The sequence below is a fragment of the Cydia pomonella genome, chromosome 1 (genome assembly GCF_033807575.1).
Source record: "Cydia pomonella isolate Wapato2018A chromosome 1, ilCydPomo1, whole genome shotgun sequence".
NCBI lineage: Eukaryota > Metazoa > Arthropoda > Insecta > Lepidoptera > Tortricidae > Cydia > Cydia pomonella.
This window is the reverse complement of record NC_084703.1, coordinates 23520659-23538971: the sequence shown is the minus strand read 5'-3', so window position 1 is coordinate 23538971 and position 18313 is coordinate 23520659. Positions and strand designations below refer to the sequence as shown.

The following is an 18313-nucleotide window of genomic DNA, read 5'->3' as shown; positions in this document are numbered from 1 at the left end:
TAAGTACAAGTTTTTTGGATGATTGCTCGCAAGTTAAATATATACAAAAATTGTGTTTGTATGTAAATAGTAAAATATATGGAGAGTTAGTTGTAGTTAATTATATATATAATATAATGATGTAACAATTGTGTGGCCAGGTGTGGAAGTACTATATGACGATGGCGTATCTGGTGGTGCCGGCCGTGCCCAGCCCCGTGGTGCGTTGCGCCAGCCCCGACCTTAGTCTCAGGTACCCAACACTTCTCCACTCGCCGTTACTAATACCATAGAGAAATAAGTAACCTATGAGTGCTCACTGAACATGGCTCCCCTTACTTAGTAATAATAACTTGTATGGTAGGTTTGGTAAAACTCATTATTATAAGTTTTAAACACAATATTTAAATCTTATTACGTAAGTGTTCGGAAAGCTCGCTTAATAGTATTTTATACAATCGTCATATAATAGAGAGCTTTTCGGTCGAGTACCGTGTTTAGGCAACGAAGCTTGCTGAGTTGCCTAAGTAAGGTACGAGATTCAAAAGCTTGATTATACCACTATTGTATACAATATTTTTTCTATGAGTCATCTAAAATAATAACTTCTTTATACTATAAAACCTAAATAATTAATGACAATTGGTAAGGGGGCGCGGCGGCACGTGATTGGTAATTTTTTTTACAGTTGACTACAGCGTATCGAAATGAATCTTAAAGTTGAGTGGGAGCCCATACATGAAATGATTGACATGTACGCAATTATAGTTTGGAATACGAAACCTTAATTCAACCATTACATTCTACGAATAAAAAAAAAAAACTCATTATAAATAGGATTTTATCTATGTACGGTCAAGTCTGAAAATATAGAAACAAACGACAAAGTGCCAAAGATATGTATACACCTTAATTTATGGGCAATAAGGTCGTGTACACATTTTTGGCACTTCGTCTGTATCGATATTTTCAGACGTGACTGTACGTATGGAGTGAGTACTTTAAGCTTACTTATTTCTCTATGCTAATACCAAAGAGTTGTTTTTTGTGTACAATCAATAACTCTTTGCTAACACTATGTCGCCACGTAGAGACATGTTCATAGAGAGAGTTCAAATCTAGCACGTCTATTAACAAATACTTAGTCGTGAGAAGTAAATTGTATTTTGTTCATGTAGTTATCTATTCATCGGACATGTCTCTACTTGAACACGTAGCTTTACACTATACAACAATGATTTATTGCAATTCATTTGACTTGAAAATTTGAAATTGTCGTGTGTGAGTATATTTATAAGTTTTATAACTTAGATTAGTAAGATACCGTCCACATATCTTCATCACTGCCCTGTTGGTTGTATCTTCTATTTTAAACACTTAATAAAATATACAATTTATTTGATTGTTACACAATGTTATTAATCTGTTATTTCCTACTGAATTGGTTTTAGTTTTGTTTTATTTATGTAAAAATAATATTTGTATGATACCAACATAATTTAATATTAATTTGCATATATACATTTGTTAAACAGAATAGCGGTCTGTATAGAGGAGTTAATTTACATTGGGTCGAATTTTTTATCATAGGTATTTGTTTCAAGTCAGACCCTTCCATCTAAATTTGCTATTAAAGGATATAAGTTTTATAACTAAGAACCACCAACATTTTTATTTTGTTTTGACGGTGTAAATTTTCTGTGAGGGTTAAAGTTAAAAGGCCCTGGTATCCACAGCTCTGCAGTTTTGTTGAAATTAAGCTCCGATTTAAATGACCATATAATGAATACTGAATGAAGATAAGTCATATTTTTAAATTTGCCTCCTAATATATGTATGAAGCGCATGAATTTTATGTATTTTTATACTGAGCTACAAACTCAGTTTCAGTTATAATGTGACATTTAAAACTCCACTTCCATTTTGAATACCCTAGCGATAATAAAAGTGTCTCTTGAATGAAATTTTGATAAAATAACACATTGATAGTGAATATATATTTGCAAGAATACTTAATTATAGTTTCTTACAAGATGAATAATTTATATTATTGAAACTTTGTTTTAATAGTTAACTCAGTTATCTCTATTATCTGTATCTGTTAACTCAGTTAACTCTATTACCTATCTGTTTTAATCTAGACGAGGGGTACTTTCAAAAGGAAAAAGATTTTTGCAAACATTTTCTGATCCCCCATAATATGAACTTTTATTGTCGCTCGCGTTTTTCTTTTTGCCGTCAACAATATGAATATTATGTACCTTGGGTTAAGTAGCTGCTGAAATAGCTTAGATTCCAACTTACATACCAACGTTTGTATACATCGCATAACCCGAGTGAACATAGTGTTGAGTCTGATACGAATAAATATTGAATTGGGGTAGCAATGGTATTTGACAAGCGGCGGCGGGAGGGCGGTGTGGAAGCAGAAGGGCGGATGTTTGCGGCGCAACATAATCCTCTGTTCAGTAGCACTGACGCGGAGGCTTGGCTCGGGGGCGCGGCGCTCAGCTCCTCGAGCGAGAGCCTCAACGCGCCGGGCGGCTTCTTCACGCTGCCTTTAAGCTATGCGCGCGGACACAAACATCACAAGCGGACGAGGTGGACATTTGTCGCTCGCTATGTGCACGTCGCATTCGTTCCTTCATTATATCGTGCGTGCGTCGGTTCCATCTTGTTCCTTTCCCCTCCTACTATATGTCACACCACTCATCTTGTGCTTCCCTATAATGAGAGAGCTTTTCATTCACCGTCATATTTCAACGGTTTGTGATATCTGCTAAAAATTACACCAACAAACATATTTTATTGATCACATATTTAGATGCTGAACGATGGATTGGTAGTATTAGTATGTTTTAAAAGCGTTAATAAAAGGCATTCTTACAACTGACTCCTTATTACTATTATCAAGAATTTGAGCTACGGGTAGATATAATTAATCTATCATTTATCACAAATTTATGTCAAACATCACAATAACTAAGATGAAACCGGCGCTGCAATTTTTTATTCGTATGGGAATTTGTATGACAGTGACCTACTTGTCGCTGAATGCTGTCGTCATCGCTCATTTCACGCAAAAGGTTTTGTGCACAGCTAGCGCACATGTATCATCTACAATAAAGTTCTCTACTAAAAGGGCCAAAAATTACGTTTTCTGACACAAAACATGTGCTTGTATTACATTTTTCCGTCAGTCAGTAGGTACATACATACCTAAACGACGCATACATGTCACACTCATACTGAATGGTATTAACGTAGCGGGCTTTGTTATTTTGTTTTGTTTGTAAATGACACGTTTTAATATGTTCATGAATGCAGTCTAGTTTTAGTCGCTCTCAGTTGCTTATGTCACGGTACTCGTTAACGCCAGCCCGCGTGGAGGCGTCGGCTGGTCCGTTACATATTGCTATTGAGGATGCTAGTGTTGGAAACTTATTACAGGACGATTCACTAAAGCTGGTAATAAATTGTTTGGATCGAGTGCATAAAACTGCCGTTTCCCGAGGCTGTACCCACAAAGCGGATATAGATGTGCATGTCAAAAATTCCTTTAAAGTTAAACATGATACGGACTATACACACGCAACGATAGATGTCTTTTGTTAAGTGATTTTTATCCCAGATTTTGTGAATTTGCCTGTACCTCATCATAATCATACTGCTACCTACTTCATTTGAACTAAGCTTTTAAATTTTTGAAGCATATTTTAAAAATTTCGTTATTGTAGCCTCATACATGCAACAGTCTTGTATAAGACAATTTAGACAGAACACTGTTATTTTTTACTTAAAATTGTCCTAGTTGGAAAACACAAAACCCATTGAGTTTTGGCTCATGACTTGCAAAGAAGGAAAGTACAGTGCAGTGCAGTAGAGTACAAAAATAGAGAGTAACTTACTTGGAGAATAATTAAAAGCTGTAAAGAATTCAACTCTTAGAACCGGAGAAGTAATTTAAACTTGGTTCCCATGTATCAAAAAGGCCAGATATGTATTTACCCCCTTATTCATAAACGTCTACTAAAGTTAACAAGCCGCTAATAATCGTTTGTCCCTTTCCGACGTATTGGTATGATGGAAAGGGACAAACGATTATTAGCGGCTTGTTAACTTTAGTAGACGTTTATGAATAAGGGGGTTAGTACTTACTAGCTTCTGCCCTTGACTTTATCTGCGTGGAATGATGATGATGATTGATAAAAACTATCCTAAGTATGCCCTTCCCGGGGCCTCAAACTATCTCCATACCAAATGTTATTTAAATTGGTTTAGCGGTTTAAGTGTGAATAGGTAGCAGATAGTTTCTTTGTCACCCTAGTTACGTAGTAAAAGAGAAAGATACCCGCAATTTGCGAACATCAGTGTTCGAGGTAGGCCCTCAGTTTTAAATTCATAATATCTAAAATTAGTGTAAACTGACAGTAACAATCAGTCAAACAATCTTTTTCGTTAAACTTTTATGACCTTAGGTTACTCTTAGTTACATGGCTTAGCTTATATGTATTTTTACCGTAAATACTCCTGTCTAGATAGAGATGGGCCGAATATGGAGGTTTTCGAATACGAATAATCAGCTTAATGTTCGGTTCAGATCTTACCGTACCGAATATTCGGCAGAATTATTCGGTTCATCGGTATTATTCGAATAAATCATTTGAAAACGCTTCAAATACTTATCAGCTAAAGATGAATCGCTTCCTAGGCAATTCCCTAGAAATAACCAGTTCAAACGGCAAGGGCCCTTAAACAAATTTCCAACACTCCAAATAAACAAGATTCAACATATATCATCAACCCATCATAATTATGTTTTAATGACAACGAATAAACGGAACATTGATGGAAAAGAGAACTTGAAAAGCACATCACGTTTAACAGTGTCGCTACAAGAAAAACAATAAAAACTCGGCACTTTAACAGAATAATTCGGCCGAATACGAACTTGCCTAATACCTTATAATTACCGGATATTCTGCACATCGGGCCACCTTTACTCCTGGCTGTCTCTAATTCTGATATCAGTATAATATTACTTTGTTGACGCTGTTTAATTACTATGTACTAAGTAGTAGTATAATGGTAGCCTGGCAGCGCAAACAAAACTTTGCTGACCCGTAGTAAACATGTAATATTGGAATATTATTTGTAAAGTATGACATTTGTAAGCTTGGTGACTTTGATTTTTTAGTGTTTTTTTTTACATGCAGTTGCAATCCAATTGGATGTATTACAGGAAGTCATTCATGGTCTTTTTATTTCGTCTACGTCCATTTGTGTCTGTCAAAGCCGTTCATCTGCAAAGCTTGTTATTATGATAAGTTTTACATTTTATACATGCTTATATCAATACCTTAACTGGTTTGTGTTTATTGAGCTTTTTAGTGATACTTATTAGTTAAATGTAGTAAAATAAATATCCTTTTAGTTTTTGCCTTCAAGATGTACGGTGTTGCAATTATTATGGTCAAAAATGATACCATAACTTGTAGCGCAATACGTTTTCAATAATCATTTATTTGTTCGCGTGTATTTAAATATGTAAGTATTTCTTATGTCTATTGTAGAATCACATTCACTGCCAAGAATACGTTAGGTGTGTTCATTTTGTATTGAAAATGGGGCGCCTAGCACTGATATGTTAATACAGTTTTACTAAACACTGTTTTTTTTTTCAACGTATTATGTAGAGCATATTACAAAATGGACATTCAATTGTAAGATGAGCTTAGTGCTAGCAAATATACATTGATTGAGACAGATGTATAAAATCTAAGACAATTTTGTGCTCCGAATTTGATAGGTAAACGAGATGGCGCTATACAGCTCCATACAATTTGCGGTAACTGATTGTCAAAAGTTTGACAATTCAGTGACCGCTAAACATACGGTGTAGTACAGCGCCATCTGTTTTGGATGTCAAACTAAGGGGCACGTTTTATTCTTAGACATTACCTCTCTATTGCAATCAATTCTCTTTGGTGCTAGTTTGTTATTATTGTATTATTGTGTGTATATTATTGTACGAATCGTGTATGCGGCAGCTCGTCGCCGGACTCGCTGAGCGAGCGAAGCGGCGGCGAGGCGCGAGGTGCGGCGGCGCCGGCCGCACTGCACAAGCTGGCAGTGCCGCTGGCGCGCTGCGAGGTGCCCGAGGTGCGCGACGCCGCCATCGCCGCCTGCGGCAACATCAACCCCGACGCGCTCAAGTAAGCAACGTATATATACGCAGTATGCATACAATCGTCCAATACACGTAGATAAAAGTTTGGCCGTTTTAACGGCAATCATTACCCTCTACTACTAACGATATTTATGCTTCGAAAGAAGCATGAGCCTGGAATAGTGTAATAACTTATGAAATATGCAGGGACCTGATGGAGGAGCTAGTGCCTCTCCTGAGGGAAGCCGTGGACCGCAAGCAGGAAAATATGCGGCGGCGACGGCGGCGCGACGCGCTGCGACTCAACCTCAACAAAATGCTGCTCCTCATAGCGCAACGAAAGACCTTCGCTAACAGGTGACCATCTCTTAGGGTTGGTTGCACCAAACAGTCTGTCACCGTTAAAGCGTTTGAGAAGTTTCCTAGATATCTGCTGCGTGACGTTGATCAGTCTGTTAACTGTGGTTGGTGGAACTGGCTCTTATTCCATCCAGATAAGCCAGAGGATACGAGAAATTGTTCAACAAGAAAGTTGTTCTTGGGAAATTGTATATAATTTTATAACAAGATACCAAAAAAATGTCAGTGAGCTTACAGACTCTAAATTCAAAGCAAAAGCTCATTCGCGAGCATACAATAAAATAAGCGATTATATCATGGATAGATAGATATGTTTGTAATGATAACATCCTGCATTAGCAATCTAGTGCATCAAATTTCTATAAGAAAGTACGTAGGTACTTAAGTACGTAGGTAGGTTTATGTTATTTAATGATTTTATTTCTAAATTTCATTTAAATTGAATTTATATTTATTAATTCAATGCAACAGTTATAAGATGTAATGATTTTAAAAATGTTCCCCGTCGAGTTTCTTGATGGTCTCATATTGGGATACCCTACTACAACTTAGGGAGGGATTTAAATCTTCTCGGGTCAGAGGCATAGGGTTAGAGCTGGCGTAGCTTTATGCCAACTTGATGAATAAACTATCTTTATCTTAAGTTTCCTTACGGTTTCCTTTCTATAGTCCTTTTCCTTACTATAGTTTCGCGAACCCTTATTTTCAATTAACATCGATAACGGGGTTTTATTCATTTAGTTGCGTTGTTACTTACTCAAATAAAAGCTACTTCTAAAAGTAGCAAAAAAAAACATATAAATACCATTGTGTCATGAAAATTACCTATACGCTGTTGACTTTAGCGACATCAATCAAATCTATACACAAATTAGTTTTATTTAATATATCTTTAAAAAACTAAACGAAATCTATTGAAATGTCGTGTTTGTTCAGAAGGGTCTGTTCATACTTATACATGAAAGTACGGATTTCAGCCCATTCGCGCTAGAAGGAGGCAGTTTACATTCGTCGCTCACCGAGTACCTGGACGGCGTGCGACAATGTTTAGAGGTGGAGGCTGAGAAGGATGCTCCGGCGGCAAGGGAGCAACGACTTACTTTCGCTGACTTCGTCACAGAACTCATCAAAAGTTTTCCACGTAAGGCTTATTGTACGAGTGAGACTAGTTTAACAAATGGAAATAGCGGTATTTCCATTTGTCCATGCTTCGCATTTGTTTTAGATTGTAACGCCATGTTCAACATTGGTGAGGCATAAGTTACAAGAAGTTGTATAGAGTTTAAAAATTACTTCTCTATAATTTTATCCAAAATATTACTGATGTGCAAGTTGAACATTCGCCTCATGTTCACTGGACGGCAGCAATTGGGAGAATACACAACACAAATGTATCTCGACTTCTTGACTGATGACGTGTTATATTTCACAGTGGACATGTATGGATCATTGATGAAGAAGGACCTTTGCCGTAGTTTATTTTCACTCTTCTCTGGTTGGTGCGGACCGCTCGCCAAGCATTTAGGTGTCCTTGTTCCTCAACCACCTACTCAAGAAAACGATGAACGACTTAATTTATCCGCCTTAAAGGTAAATCTTCTTAATTAATCATGTAAACACCTATGCAAAGCTTAATACGATAGAGCATAGAGTTCTCAGATACGTACAAAAAAAAAGAATAATAGAATAGAATATAATTATTTTATTCGTAAACACATGCAGGATAAATGACATAATATAACAAAAACATAGAAAGTATAAAGTACAACCCGTCCGGGTGTACTTTATACCTTTATCCCTACCTTACCTTTGCTACCAAAAAGCGAATATATTTCGTGGCCAGATCTTAGAATTGATCATTTCATGAAATGATCGGTTGGCCACATCATGAAAAATTCAAACTTAACAATATCATGGAGTGATTAATTCTAAAATTGCAGTTGACTGTGGCATCACTTGAAAATTAATTAATGTGAATTATATGGATGAGATGTGTTGTACAAAAATACTGTCCTTAATTGAATCATGGCAAACTAAATATGTACTACATATTGTATGCAGGCAATGAGTGCACTGGTTTGCTGCGGCTCGTGTTTCGCGCCGAACGCCCTCGCTGAAGACGGCTCGCTCTATCCCTGGCTGAGCGAGATGCTTTCTTCCACTAACGATAAGGTACCGACATATGCACCTTTAAAACCTTCATTAACGTGAGTATGTATTTTAAACAACCAGAATATATTCATAATATATATTCATTTGTACTTTAAGCTATTTACTTTTTTAAGAGAGGAATTAGAGAGCTAGAACCAATACCAACTTATTCATAGATGGCCAGCCCTTGCTCAAAGTAAATCAGTTTAAATATCTGGGATCAATACTGTCGGAAGATGCCAAAATAGACTCGGACGTAACCCATAGAGTCAATGCAGCATGGCTAAGATGGAGAATTCTGTCAGGAGTGCTCTGCGACAACAGTATGTCAATCAAACTTAAGGGTAAAGTCTATAAAACTGCGGTTAGTCTAGCCATGCTATATGGTTCCGAGTGTTGGGCAGCGAAAAAGACCCACGAAAATAAACTGCACGTAATCAAACGGTCGGCCGGCGTAACAAAGCTCGATAGGATACGCAAAGAATACGTCAGAGGCTCCTTCAAAGTTGCACCCATAGGGGATAAGCTGGTGGAGAGACGAATGCGTTGGTGTGGCCATGTTATGAGAAGGGACGAAGAGTACCCAGTCAAAAAGACCTTGGTTATCCCGGAAGAGAGAAAAGGAGGAGGGCGCCTGCTAGCTACGTGGTGGACAACTGCACCCAAAGCTCTGGAACGGGCACAGCTGAACACAGAGACATCTCTCGCTCGACCTGGAGATCGACTCCCGCATCGGCAAAGCGGTCACCACGTTCGGGAGACTCCGTGCAAGGGCTTGGGACAGCAAACATCTTACGGTAAAAACGAAAATGCTTATTTACCAAGCGTGTGTCCGAAGCACTCTTCTGTACGGATCAGAATCCTGGACAACTTACGCAAAATAAGAACGCCGGCTGAACTCCTTTCATATGCGCTGTCTGCGGAGCATACTTGGCATCACATGGAAGGATCGCGTTACAAATGACTCTGTTCTAAGCGAGGCATAGCTCCATAGTATCACAGCCATACTAAAAAAGAGATGACTGAGGTGGCTTGGGCATGTGTGTCGAATGGAACGGACTCGTTTACCACGTCAAATTCTGCTAGGGGAGGTTGCAGACGCAAAAAGACTGGTCGGGCGGCCAATCAATCGCAATTCGTGTCGATTTAAAACACTCCCTTCGGACCGTGTTTTTTATTTATCGCCACTCGTTTCGAATTTCCTATGTTTCGCACTTTTATCGTAATGTACTATTTATTTTAATTATTTATAAAAATACAGAGTGTAAAAAAGTACGAACAGACATGCAATGAAAAATTATCTTCACGTTAAAAATAATAAGGGTAATTAAGACTACCTATCTCATAAAACTGGTCACCCAAAATACCTATAGAACCTAGTTATACCAACTGGAAAAACACTATGAGTAAGTATAACATTAGTCATTATTATTTTCCTGTAGGTAGACATTTCTTTCAAGACGCAACTAGATTATATTAAGTTCATTTAAAACGAATTAAAATATGCTACGAAAACTAGTAATATATTTTTTCGCAGTAATTTAGGGAACAAGGAGTGTATTATCACTATTATCAGCCATATTTCTTAACTAAAGGGGGAAGTCTTAAATTGCAAGAAGAGAATCACTTATAACTGTTCACCTGTAAATAATGATAGCTTGAATGTAATTTATTGCTAGTTTTAAGAATTTGCTTAATAATGTCGTGCGTAAAAACATTTTTTATCACTCTCTTTGTTTTTAATGAGATATTGTAGGTAAATTTTTATACGGGCAAAACATGATTACTAACACATCCCATGTTTTGTCGGCCAATATGTATTTTATATTTTTCGATTTGAAAATATCAATGTTGTCCATTTAAAGGCAATGATACTTAATATCCAAAATTTTAAGTGTAATACTAAATTAGTAAAAACGCGTTTTAAATATCCACATTTGAGGATCGAATTTTCAACTCGCGTTTTATCGACACTATGTTTCATTTAGTTATCATGTTTTGTACGATGTTCGTCTGTACATATTGTATGATGTCAAGAAATGCCTTGATTGAATAATGTATTAATTTGTTTAGATCTACGAATTGGCCCGCGAAACGATAGTGCTCCTTCTAGACTGCAACCCCGATATCGGTCCTCTGCTCGACTGGACGGTAGACAAGTGCTTCACCGGGCCGCCCCGCGTCGCGGACGGCTGTTTTATGGCGCTCGCCACCATATTCAGTGCCAGGTACGTATTACAAGCTAACTTATTGGTTACACCTGTGTAATTGACAACATTTCAATTTTCTGACCCTATAATTTTATTGGTTCTCTACATTTAAATTGAAACGAGGAATACGCTAATAGTTTATTTTTTCCACTAGGATTTGTATTTAATTTATCATATATTTTTTAATGTGTACTTATTATAAAATGGCGTAACTCCAGTTCCACGCTAGAAGCTAGGTCTTATCTCGATAGAAAAAAACATGACTTAATTAATCTGACGTTGTCTGTCATTGTCAATGTTTTAAACTGGTCCGTTGTTGTTTTAAATCAATTTTACGACTGTAAAGTAATTAACTGATTGTACCGATATCTTCGACGAATCATTTTTGCTATTTTTGCAGTAAGGGACGAAACAGTATTTGGTATATGTTGTAGGAGTATATACCTCATCGATCCATATGGCTTTGTCCATTTTAAAAATGATTAGTAGGTAGATAGTAACTTAATAATATAAATAAATTTCTCTTTGTTTAGAAATTCAATCAATACGTCGTATTTAATTGACAATGTCAAATCCAATATTAAGACAGCTAATATTTTTTCATGATGAATGGCAATGGCATTTCACCTATTGTGCCGTAGAATGGGTAAAATCACAGCTTCTCTCGGGGATCCGAGATGTTTTGCCCTATATGGGGCCGCTCCGCTGCATTCCGGCACCACGTGAGAGGCTGTTTCTTCTGTCTCCATGCATCCTCGGCATAGGGGACTGTCTGTGCCACCTGTTATGAAAAGATGTTTGTTAAATAGTCCATGACCTGTTATGACACAGGTCATATGTTGTGTCACAAAGGTTTTGAGTCCTAAAAGGTAATACCATGATTTGAAAGCTTGTTTTATACTGATAAAGATGTAATATAATTACTTTAAATTTTATTTAGATCGCGCTTTTATTTACTACCTGTTTATTATGGGCTTGTCGTTAGATGCAAATATGTACGCTGCTAAAAATTAGACTTTACAAAAGGGAGAGAAAAATCATTGTCACATTAATAACATAGATACAATTGTTTATTTGTATGAACCTACTTTATTAGAACGTTATTTTATCACCAGCCTATATTTCTGAGACAAGTCTGTACTAATACCCTTCAAACTTAGGGTATTTTTCAGTGACACGCTAATTTTTAACTGCCATCCAACGAGTAGGTTTGGTAAAACACGTACAATTGCAATTTTGGAGAAACCAACAGACATAAATTATATATTTTAAGAAAGGTTTTGTTTTATGTAAGGTTCAATCACGGTAAAAGAATAATAACTAAATAGGGTTCAAAAATCACCTTGAACAGGTCGCGTACTTTTCGCATGTTTTTTATGATTTTTTTTTCGAATATTACATAGAATTATACAAAACTGAGACAGCAAATTACGTAAAATTATATTGTAAGTAAATCAGCATTAAAGAAGCTTTGAACTCATGAATTAAATTTGTACGGAACCCTCGGCGGGCAAGTCTGTCTCGCACTTGTCTGTTTTTTTCTTATTCGTTGTCGTTGCCGAACCTACCGATAGCTAGTTTGCTGTTGCACGAAACTTTACACATTATCACAGTTGCACAGTTGATCATGATCACCTACAGATTTCATCTTCAGTGGTCTTGAGATTTGATATAGTGGTTTAAGACTAGGAGCTACGAGAGCTAACGCACTTCCTTTGAAGCCACATGTGTGTATCCAAAACCAAAGGGTATGTCCTTAAACTACGTCCACAAGAGAGGTATGGGCATTGTGAATGTCATCTCGCTCTGTGTGGTAGGGCACAGCACAGCGGATGTCCTTCCAGATCTAGAGCAGAGCCCAACTGGGGAAGTACCTCCACCTTACAGAAAATCGCAGCCAAATAACACTACACCCTACTCATAGTGTTGTGTTCCTGCCGGTGAGTAAGGTTGCCAGAGCTCAACGAGGGTGGGAGGAGGTTAGGGTCGGCAACGCGCATGTAACTCCTCTGGAGTTGCAGGCGTACATAGGCTACGGATACTGCTTACCATCAGGCAGGCCGTATGCTTGTTTGCCAACGACGTAGTATAAAAAAAAAAAAAAAAAAAAAAACTGTAGCCACGTACATTTACTGCCATCTTTCAACACGTGATTAAAACTTTTAGAACGCCATTTTTCTTTGATCCAAATTCTTTCACTGGTATGTGTTAAATTTCTTAAATATCAAAAAGTGGCGCCATCTTACCGGACATCGGCTAAAGGTTGTGGCGCTATCGTTCGCGGTGAGCAAATTTTGCTGGAAATATGACGCCAACGTCGCCACTTTCTATATAAAAGGTGCCCCCTTTTAAGTTTTCCCCCCTGGCGGGGTCAGCGCTAAGATGATAATACTTCGTTGATATTTTGGAGCGGCATCTATTCGCAGATTTCTGAACCTTCAAATAAACTTCGACAGCGAAGTCAATGGTTTTTAATAAAGCGACATCTGGTGGATTATCATCTAAAGTGAACGTTGATATGTTTTAGAGTAGCCTCCATACTTCAAAGTATTCCCATAGCAGTCGCTAGTAGTACGTTGTAACTATAACAAACCTTTTGTTTTTTAGCTCGTGATATAATTTCAAATTAGTAGCTTTATTTAAATAAATATTATTGATTTTGCGTCGAATCACTGTAACATGCAACAGACAATACAATTCAATCCTACGAAGGTTGTAAATATAAATATTCTTATGACAGGTAAATTTTACGAAGAACACAATTTAAATATGTACGAGTATAAACAAATTACTGATACCAAAATATTGTTTACAAAAATATTGACAGACAACGGTTTAGTTGCTATTTTAGTTTCAAAATTGCCTCAGATTCTATGGCGTTTGAACTTTTAAGGGCATAAGACTCAACCAACGCGCCAAAGTTCTACCAGGGGTCCTTTCACTGAAGCAAGGGACGTCAACATTATTTCACCCAAACCTGAACGATATTCCAGCGACTACTTACGAGGGATGGCAGAAAAGTAATCTACCTGACTATGAAAGAAAAGACGTACAGTAGCGATCAGAAGTATTTTGACAAATAAAAATATTTAAATTAGTTTATGAAAATTTTGGGGAATTTATCTATACAGTCGATTTACGCAGGTCTTCGGCAGACAGCTTTTTAATTACGTGATCCGTTGGTTAACTGGTTTTTCGATGACGACCGCTTCTAGGCTTATTGTCGACACTGTTTCAAGCCTTGAATAATTTATTCCATACACTAATTAGCTACCGTGACACTCCAAACGTCCTGGAAACTTCAGCTTGAGACTTGCCCTTTTTGAGTGCCGTTGCAGCAGCTTGTTTTAAATCATTTGAATATTCTTTTGTGTGTTGAAAAATGTAGTAACATACACATGCGAAAAGTAGGAACGAGTTGCGAATTACCTATTCGCATAGGGATCTTACAACATTTTACAGTATATATGGCCCGTTGTAATTTCGATAGATTTCAGATTTTTACTTGTCCTTATAATGTAAGACGAATGCCAAATTTCATAGTAGACGAGAAGTACTCTATAAATTATGATTCTCTTTAGAGTGTCGAAATAAACGTTTTTTTGCGGCATAAACAGCTGTACTTATCTTATTTTAAGTTAGAAGTTTTTTTCACAGCTGTAAGCAAGAGACTGTCGACCTGGGTACATGATTTAATAATTTCAACTCTATACCTCCACGCGTTCTCGATGAAGGGCCTTGACAAACAGGCGGACGGAAGGACAACAAAGTGATTTTATAAGGGTTCCGTTTTTCCCTTATGAAGTACAGAACCCTAAAAAGGCATTCCTTAAATTGAACGCTATAGTCCTATGCACTATAAATATGTATGTATATGCCTAGCCGGAGTAGCCGGCAATCATAAGTAAGGAATGTCCGCTCTTTGGCGGTTTTGCGATAGCTAAAGAAGGATTTCATTTCACAAACAATGCAGCTCCTGGTATTCTATTTGAATATATCGATCAGACGAATCTTTAGGGAGTTAAGATTATTGTGTGTCTCTATACTATTGGAAACAAACTAAAGAATTATCTGCCAAACCCTTATCCTAGTTGATCAATTGTTCACTTAGTTTGGGTAGTCTTTCAACGAGTTAGTGGACCATTAAATCGCGTCCTTTTTTAAACACTCGTATTTTTAAAATTCACACGAATTATTAGAAGACTTACATGTTTTAATTGCTTAGTAAAAACAAAATTAAAACCTATGTTTTTTATTAGAATTAGAACTAAGAAATTGCATTAAAATTGTTTGACATCTAATATTTGCTAAACCATATCTTAAAGTTCAATTTACGTAAACAATACATTTTTCAACACACTTGCTCAAAACGACATTTTTATTCCACCTATTTTTGGCTGATAATCCTAGATATTAAACACGCGTGCTTTTTCAGTATATTATAACACTCTTGCTTTTTCATTTTATTATCCGACTGAGTTAAGAAGGTAACTGATGGCTAATAATATGCATGGAAACAGACCCTTCATAATTTAGTCGAGTAATACATTTTTTTTAACAAACTATAAGGTTTCAAATGTTAGTTCAAAGAGGTTTTATCACACCAAACATAATTTATAGATTAAATTATATCGTAAATTACATTAATGAATAGACATAACATTTTATCGATTTGATTTCCATCCGTCGAATAGAAATACCTACGAAAATATTAGCTTTTTAATTTTTTTTAATTGGCTGTTTATCGATTTCGTTCGCGCCTTTGCCTTGCGCGCGCATTGGAATCGTGCGTAAAAAAAAATAATGCGCCAGCCATTTTCCGCATTTGTCATAAAATTAGAATAGTTTTGCATGTTTTTAGTTTATATATTGACGAAAATGTCATTGAAAATGAAGAACACATAAAATTGACGCTGCCAGTAATACTAATAGAGGCAAGAGCCGAGACCGATAGCCTTTTACCATCAAATCGGGTGAAAAATAATTGGCGGCATATGTAACTTTTATTCAATGGAAAATCACCAAAAACGTCCAGTCTTTCTTGGAAAACGTGTTGGCAGCTTACTTCAATTAACCCAGATTGGCCCAGAAGCCCAGCACGCTTCGGTGCAATTATTCGATGTTAAAACTGTAAGCCATCATTTTGAAAATTGTACTTTTATTGTTTTGACAAAAAAACACTAATTTATAAGTTTTGTTTTTTCCTCGCAAGTGTGTTTTAAAAACGTCTTATGAAAAGCGTGTGCTATGGTCATTACACACATCGGCTTTCTTATTGCGCGCTCGCTTGCAGCTCGCGCGCACAATATCGCCTCGTGTGTAATGACCAACTTAGCACACTTGTATCATAATATAGTATTTTAATACAGTTGCTCAAAAAGTGCTACTTTGAGTAGCTGTTTAGGGTTCGCAATGTTGTTTTTTTGCGAACTAATGCTTTTTACTCTTCCAACTTTAACAACACGCCTGTGTTCTATGTCAGTACAAAACCGATCACAACATAATCTCAGTTCATGAGGAAAGCATTGGTCTTGATACATAGATATCTGAGATGGATTCCTCTCACCCCATTTAACCATATTCGGTTCCTTTACTGCATTTACTACTCTAGCTCTTAATACATTAAAATTACACAGTAGCTTAATAGGGAAATGATCGGACCAGAAAACATCATATTGTATTTTAACGTCTACTATCGCTCTACTCGCTGCCTCAGACACAATGCAGTGATCAAGCCAGCTTGTAGTACCATATGCATCACTTACGTACGTATACGAGTTCGAGTCCAGACCGAGCACTTCACTGTCCGCACAACACCAAGCCTGACCATCGCAGATATCCTTGAGCTCGTTTCCAAACCTTTTACCGGGATGCGCATTGAAATCGCCTATTACTAGCACGGTGTCCACCTTGGAATCCTCCACTACTGCTGCGATCTCCCCCATGCACTCTGTAAATTCTGGCACATTCTCAGCACAGTCTGTAGGCATGTAAAGTCAAAAAAAGGCAGTAACATCAAAAGCGACCGTCCCGCCGACCGTACTAAGGTAAATGTGTCCTGTCAGCTGATCGTTCCGTTCTTTCATCATATGACTCGGTTGAAATAAATAAATTTGCGGCATCGAACACCTGCCGGCCATTAATCACCATCAAGAAACAATGATAGTTTAGTGTGTGATACAAACATCTTAAACGCACTATAGCGATTATGATTTTGTATGTTTATTTTCTAGACTGTGACACCCAATTTTATTTTCTGCAATATATAACTCGTTATATCACTTTCAGTGACTTCACTATCCACTCTATAAATAAACAGTGGAGTTTCTACATCCGCTGCTATAATATAAGCCTTTCCCTCAACCCCAATAAAACGCTTCTTTTTCTTCTTCTGCTGAACGGTTTTCCAGTTAGATACATCATTTTCATTTCTGTTTGTCGACTCATCATTTTCTACGCCTCCTTCCGCTTGTCGCTTGGACCACACATCAACCTCCGGACTGTGTTCCGTATTCTCCGTCTCAATCCCTCGCGCCGGTTCCTGCGATGCGCCTGCGCCAGTCTTGCTTTCGGGCGATTGCGGCTGACGAATAGGTGATACCAGCTCCTGCGCGTGCTTTGCTTGGTGGCAAGCCGCGCAGAACGCCGGCTCCATGCACTCCGCCATCTTGTGCCCCGGCTTGCTACAACGAAAACACAAATTACCGCGTTCTACCGGTGAAGGGCATGTTGTTCTGGTGTGCCCCACCCCATTCATTTATAGCGCCGGAACGGTCCCGGGTCCAGAGCCTGGACCACCGCGTTTGACCACCCCACCGAGATTCTACTACCACTTTTTCCCAGGGAACGAGAAAATTAAGTAAAAATAAATTAAACAAACTTAACTGGTGTACATATAACGCGCGACGTAGAACTTCGTCTACTTATGTTTTACTTTGTGAGGCTAAAGTAAATTTCTACTGTTAATTAATACCCATAGGTATTTACTTACAGTATTTTGGAGTCGTGAATCAAAGCCACAATATCGAATAAAATAGTACATTACGATACAAGTGCGAAAAATAGGAAATTCGAAACGAGTGGCGATAAATTAAAACACGACCGAAGGGAGTGTTTTAAATCGACACGAGTTGCGAATTACCTATTCGCACATGTATCGTACAACGTTTTACAGTACATATGGCCCTTTAAATGTTCGACACAATAACATAATGTTGTAGTTTGTAACCTCTTCTGTGCTGACAAAATATTTAGTTTTCTAGTTCTATTTTCTATTTTTGATATATTTTTGATTTGCTTAGTTACCTCTACTTCGAATAAAACACTCATGTCATAAACATCTCTTTTAACTCTATTTTTACAAATACCTAATTTCCTAATTTCTACAACACGTTATCAGCACGAATGCTATAATTAATAATGGAAAGTTGAGTTTAAAGTGTAT

At 37.3% G+C, this 18313-nt stretch overlaps 1 protein-coding gene across 4 annotated transcripts in view; it reads left to right on the top strand.

Moving 5' to 3' along the window:
- Positions 1 to 18313, top strand: part of LOC133518025 (protein furry) — a 206040-nt gene that overhangs the window by 28504 nt on the left and 159223 nt on the right. For 2 of the 4 annotated variants that reach the window (XM_061851586.1, XM_061851568.1), the window contains exons 17-24: positions 141 to 232; positions 2449 to 2580; positions 6030 to 6194; positions 6356 to 6505; positions 7486 to 7649; positions 7941 to 8098; positions 8570 to 8680; positions 10733 to 10887. In XM_061851586.1, coding sequence (XP_061707570.1) covers positions 141 to 232; positions 2449 to 2580; positions 6030 to 6194; positions 6356 to 6505; positions 7486 to 7649; positions 7941 to 8098; positions 8570 to 8680; positions 10733 to 10887 — 1127 coding nt within the window. The remainder of the gene's footprint in view (positions 1 to 140; positions 233 to 2448; positions 2581 to 6029; positions 6195 to 6355; positions 6506 to 7485; positions 7650 to 7940; positions 8099 to 8569; positions 8681 to 10732; positions 10888 to 18313) is intronic. The other 2 variants (XM_061851577.1, XM_061851596.1) reach the window with 2 other exon arrangements.